The sequence below is a fragment of the Rutidosis leptorrhynchoides genome, chromosome 1 (genome assembly GCF_046630445.1).
Source record: "Rutidosis leptorrhynchoides isolate AG116_Rl617_1_P2 chromosome 1, CSIRO_AGI_Rlap_v1, whole genome shotgun sequence".
NCBI classification, from domain to species: domain Eukaryota; kingdom Viridiplantae; phylum Streptophyta; class Magnoliopsida; order Asterales; family Asteraceae; genus Rutidosis; species Rutidosis leptorrhynchoides.
Window position 1 is genome coordinate 556,238,954 of NC_092333.1, and position 5,285 is coordinate 556,244,238.

The 5,285-nt window shown below is 36.8% G+C and overlaps 1 protein-coding gene across 1 annotated transcript; it reads right to left on the minus strand.

The window, feature by feature from the left end:
• Positions 1–629: 629 nt before the first annotated feature.
• Positions 630–1,517, minus strand: LOC139843787 (uncharacterized). Its single transcript, XM_071833939.1, has one exon. It carries the CDS (start codon positions 1,515–1,517, stop codon positions 630–632), a length of 888 nt encoding a protein of 295 aa, XP_071690040.1.
• Between the last annotated feature and the right edge of the window lie 3,768 nt (positions 1,518–5,285).

The following is a 5,285-nucleotide window of genomic DNA, read 5'->3' on the forward strand; positions in this document are numbered from 1 at the left end:
GGAATTTGGTTAGCGTAACCAACTTTCCTGTCAAACTTTGCACTTCTTTCCTCGATTTTGGGGAACTCATGCACTCCACGGCTTCTATCTTCTTGGGATTAGCCTTGATTCCTCGTGGCATTACTACATATCCCAAGAACTTACCCTTTTCTTCCCCAAAACTGCATTTTGTAGGATTGAGTTTCATGTTGATTTTTCGCAGAGAGTCGAATGTTTCTTGGACATCAGCCAATAACTGTACTTCTGTGTTTCTTTTGATGACTAAGTCATCTACGTAAGCCTCAAGATTTCTGCCGAGTTGATCCTTGAATGCCAAATCCACTACTCTCTGATATGTTGCCCCCGCATCCTTCAACCCGAAGGGCATTTTTGTTTAACAATAGATGCCTTGATCAGTGTGGAATGCGGTCGTTTCTTCGTCCCCTACTGCCATCTGAATCTGGTGATACCCCTTATATGCGTCCAAAAAGCATTTGAACCTGAAACCGGAAAGGGATTCAACTTGCCAGTCAATCTCAGGCAGAGGATAATTATCCTTAGGGTACGCCTTATTGATGTCCTTAAAATCGACGCACACTCGCCACGATTCGTCCCTTTTTTTAAACCAAAACTGTATTCGCGACCCAAGTCTAATACCGCACCTCCCTGAGAATGTTCGCATGAACCAGCTTGTCCACCTCTAACCTCAACCATTCGCTTCTTTTTGGAACCATTGGGTGCTTCTTTTGTCGCACAGGAGTCAAGTTTGGATTCGCATGCAGCTTGTGCTCGGAGATATGTCGTGGTACCCCAGTCATGTCATTTTCACACCACGCGAAGATATCCATGTTGGCTACCAGTAGTGCGCGCAACCGGACCTTGATGCCATCTGAAAGTTTACCCCTAATTTGAATTCGCTTGTCAGGGTACTTCGGGTTGACTAAGATGGAACTGCTTTGTATATGTTCTTCAACTGCAGGCAATGTTTTAGGCGGTGTTACCAATGCGCATAGCGCTCTTCCGGACTCTGTCTGAATAGTAGCAATGCCTTGCTTAGTTGGGAACTGGATCATGCCATGAATAGTAGAGGGTACCGCGCCAAACTTCTGTAAAGTCACTTGCCCGAGGAGTGCATTATAATATGAATAAGAACGCATCACACAGAATTCAACAGGAACGGCCCGTGTGCGGGTTGTATCGTTATCATTGACCAGCTCTAGCTCAAGCTCGATGCACCCTAATAGCCATGCAGATTCGCCAAAGAATCCTGACAGAACAGTTGTGGGTGCTCGCATTTTAGACCTGATGGTCGCAGGTAGCTGCCTGAAGCAGTGTTCATACATTACATCGACGTTGCTGCCCGTGTCGACATTTAACCGTCGCACATTGTATCCATAATCAACGATGCAATATTTAATGATTATGGGCACATGTGATGGATTAATTGTTTGCATTTGAGGGAAGATAATAGCTTCTGCCTCCAATTCCTCCAATTGCTTAGCCTTGCGCCTCTGACCAGAGAGACACGCATGCACCATGTTTATTGTCTTATCAGAATTTATATCACCGCCCTTCTTTAGGTTGGCTGTGGTTTTTTCTGATTGATTACCCTGTGACGCAGTCCCCTGCTTCTTTAAGGGCTTCAGGTGATTAAGCTCACCCCTTTTCTAACATTCAATTACTTTTTCAATAAAAGACTTGCAACGATCAATATCATGTCCATAGTCGTCATGAAACTCACAATACTTGGACTTGTCTCTTATAGTGTATTCTGACATCTTCACGGGAGCAGAGAACGTCAGACAGATTGGTTCAGTAGCTAGGATTTCCTTTGGAGTTTTAGTCAATTCGCATAATCGCGAAGTTTTGACTTGGGAAGTGACCCTTCCCTTGATCATAATTGCTTGACTTCTGGAACTTGTTATACTTTGATGATATAGGACCCTGGTTCTAATTATCACCCTTGCGCTTTGATCCTCCTGCTTGACTGCAATAAGAATCATCTTCCTTGTTACCTTTGCCATCGGGTTTTTTCCCACTATTCCTAGTGGTATCTTCCCTCGCACGCATATGCTCATGCACCTCTTTGATAGCATCGACCAAGGTATCAGGAACCTTCATGCACAAGCGTTGCCACATGGCAAGATATCTTTCGCTACACAACCCGTGTATAAAACTGGACACCTTTTGGCTTTCTGGGAGACCAGCCATTTTGGCGACCTCTTTGGTATATCGATCTATGAACTACCCAAGGGACTCCCTTGTACCTTGCCTAATGTCATGGCATTCAACATGCATCCTTTTACGGGTGCGCATGTTGTGAAAATTTAATAGGAATCGCGCGCGAAGATCATTGTAGCAGGCAATAAGCGGTAGTGGCAAATTACTAAACCACTCCCTTGCGACTCCTTGCAACAAAGTCTGAAATTCCAAGCACTTGGTTTCATCGTTCCAAGCATGGGCGCGCGCTGTTCCTTCATACCTTTGTAAGAAATCATCTGGATTTGTTGTGTCATCATACCATCCCATAGTCAATGGAATGATAGGAGGGGATTCGGGCACATAATTAGAAATATGGGGTGCAAACTTTTCATTAGCTGGTACGACCTCAATGAAGGGTTTTACCTTTTGCCCCATAATTCCTGCATAGAAGTTATCCAACACTTCTTCACTCTTGCCCCGTACGGCGAAAGCTTGCGCATATTTATCAGGCGCAGCTCTGGCCAGTATGGCAAGTAAATCTTCTTGGCTCTTTTTCTTACTATCATCCATAGGATCAATAGTATGCCCCGAAGGTGTACTTGGCGAAAGCAAGGTGATAACTTGGGGATGGGCGAGGACATGCGCTTTCTTTGTATTCTGTCTAAGGGCGTGTGATCATTAGTTGGGCCACTAATATCAATGTTCTGCCCTGCTAAATACTCGCATGCACTCGCGGGTGTCATATTCACCTAGTATGAACCGTTGACTTTGGCGTAGAATATATAGGAACGGATCCCACTGTAGTAATAGGGACCTCTTCCTCATAATCATCCTCTTCATCATCCTAATCACCCGGTGCCCAATATTCAGCCGTTATTTTTGATGTTAACGGCCGAGACACCGAAGGGGTAGCAGCTGATGATGTTTTGGACTTATCCAGAAGCTTGGTTCCTCCAGAATTTGGAGTCTTGCTTGTGACAGGAATCTTGTATAGGTTTGCTTGCTTCAATCCCGTAACATCCGGACCCTGAGAACGAGACGACTGATTGCTACCTGACTTTTCCATTGTAACCTGTTACACAAGAATAACCAAAAAGAGATTAGAAGTTTTACAGTTAATCGTTCGTAACATATAAAACTTTTATGCTGTAAAGACCCGTCCTAATCCATAAGAATGAATACAATAACATATTATTACAATGCGAGGTATTTGACCTCTATATGATACATTTTACAAACATTACATTCGTTTTTAAAAGACAACCTTTCATTACATCGAAAGTTGACAGACATGCATACCATTTCATAATATCCAACCTATAAATGACCTAATCCGTCATTTAATTAATAATAATCTCTATTGAACTCAACTACTTGAATGCAACATTTTTTGAAATATGCCATGAATGACTCCAAGTAATATCTCTAAAATGAGCAAATGCACAGCGAAAGATTTCTTTCAAACCTGAGAATAAACATGCTTTCAAGTGTCAACCAAAAGGTTGGTGAGTTCATTAGTTTATCGTAATCTATCATTTCCATAATTTTAATAGACCACAAGATTTCATTTATTAAATAATCATACACTCGTAAGTGTTTAAAATTCATTCATATGGATTGAAGACCTGGTAACCGACATTAACAAAATGCATCTAGAATATCCCCAAAAAATAAAATCGAAGTACTAAAGCAGTTCAAATTCTATGACTGGGGCTTGTCAAGGCCCATAGATCTATCTCTACGATTCGCGTCAATTGGTGGCAATTATAATAAACACCAATTCTTAGGTTACCAAGTTCAACAAGGGCGATATCAGGTATAACAATTCAACCATAGAATGTAGTTTCGATTACTTGTGTCTATTTCTTAAAACATTTATAAAAGCAGCGCATGTATTCTCAGTCCCAAAAATATATATTGCAAAAGCATTTAAAAGGGGAGCAAATGAAACTCACGATACTGTATTTTGTTGTAATAATACATATGACGGCATTGAACAAGTGTAGGGTTGGCCTTGGATTCATGAACCTATATCATTTATATATTTATCAATATACATAATTATAATCGAACAAATTTATATATATTTAGTTATGTATTAAGATTTATATTTATATATAATTTTATTAATACTTATAAAATATTATAATATTTATTTGATATATAATTTAATTAATGTTTTATCAATATAAGTGATATAATATTAGTTAAAACAAAATTTTATGTAATATTAGTATACTTATATAATAAATATATTATTATATAAATTTATTTTGTTTGCAAAATATTTATGACAATAATACTAGAATAAGGATATTAATAGTTATAATACTAATAGTAATAATAATGATATTATTAATAATGATGCGTATGTTAATAATAATAATAATATTACTAATAATAATTACAAAAATGATACTAATGTTAAAAAAAATTGTAACATTTTCATAATAATAATAATAATAATAATAATAATAATAATAATAATATTAATAATTCTAATCATGGTAATAATAATGATACTTATTTTAATAATAATGAAAATTCTAAAATTTTAATAATAACACTTTTAATGATATTGCTAAGGATAACAATAATAATAATAACAATATTAATGATAATATATTAATAATAACAATAATCTTAATCATAATAATAATAATAATAATAATAATGACAATAATAATAATAATAATAATAATAATAATAATAATAATAATAATAATAATAATAATAATAATAATAATAATAATAATAATACAAATAAAAATAAATAAAGATAGACTACCTCATAGAGTTCAAAAAAAAAAATAATAGCCCATGCTTGGACTCGAACCCGTGACCACTAGCTAACCCGACACCATACTTAACCATTGAACCGTTTCCTTTTTCCTGGAATAATCCCCACCCAATTTTATTTAATCTCCGCTTCTGTTTCTCCCCTTATCTTCTTCTTCTTCATTAATTCGTCGACTAGGATTTCCTCTCTTATAACCATAATTTATATGTTCGATTAAGACTTGTAATAGGATGTATAAATGAGACAGAAAATGATTTATGTGATGGTTTCTTAATTAACAGGAAACGAAAAAAAAAATCATAAC

Bases quoted from the DNA above. Each gene is read 5' to 3' on its own strand.
- LOC139843787 (XM_071833939.1), bottom strand. From the start codon at position 1,517: ATGGTGCATGCGTGTCTCTCTGGTCAGAGGCGCAAGGCTAAGCAATTG.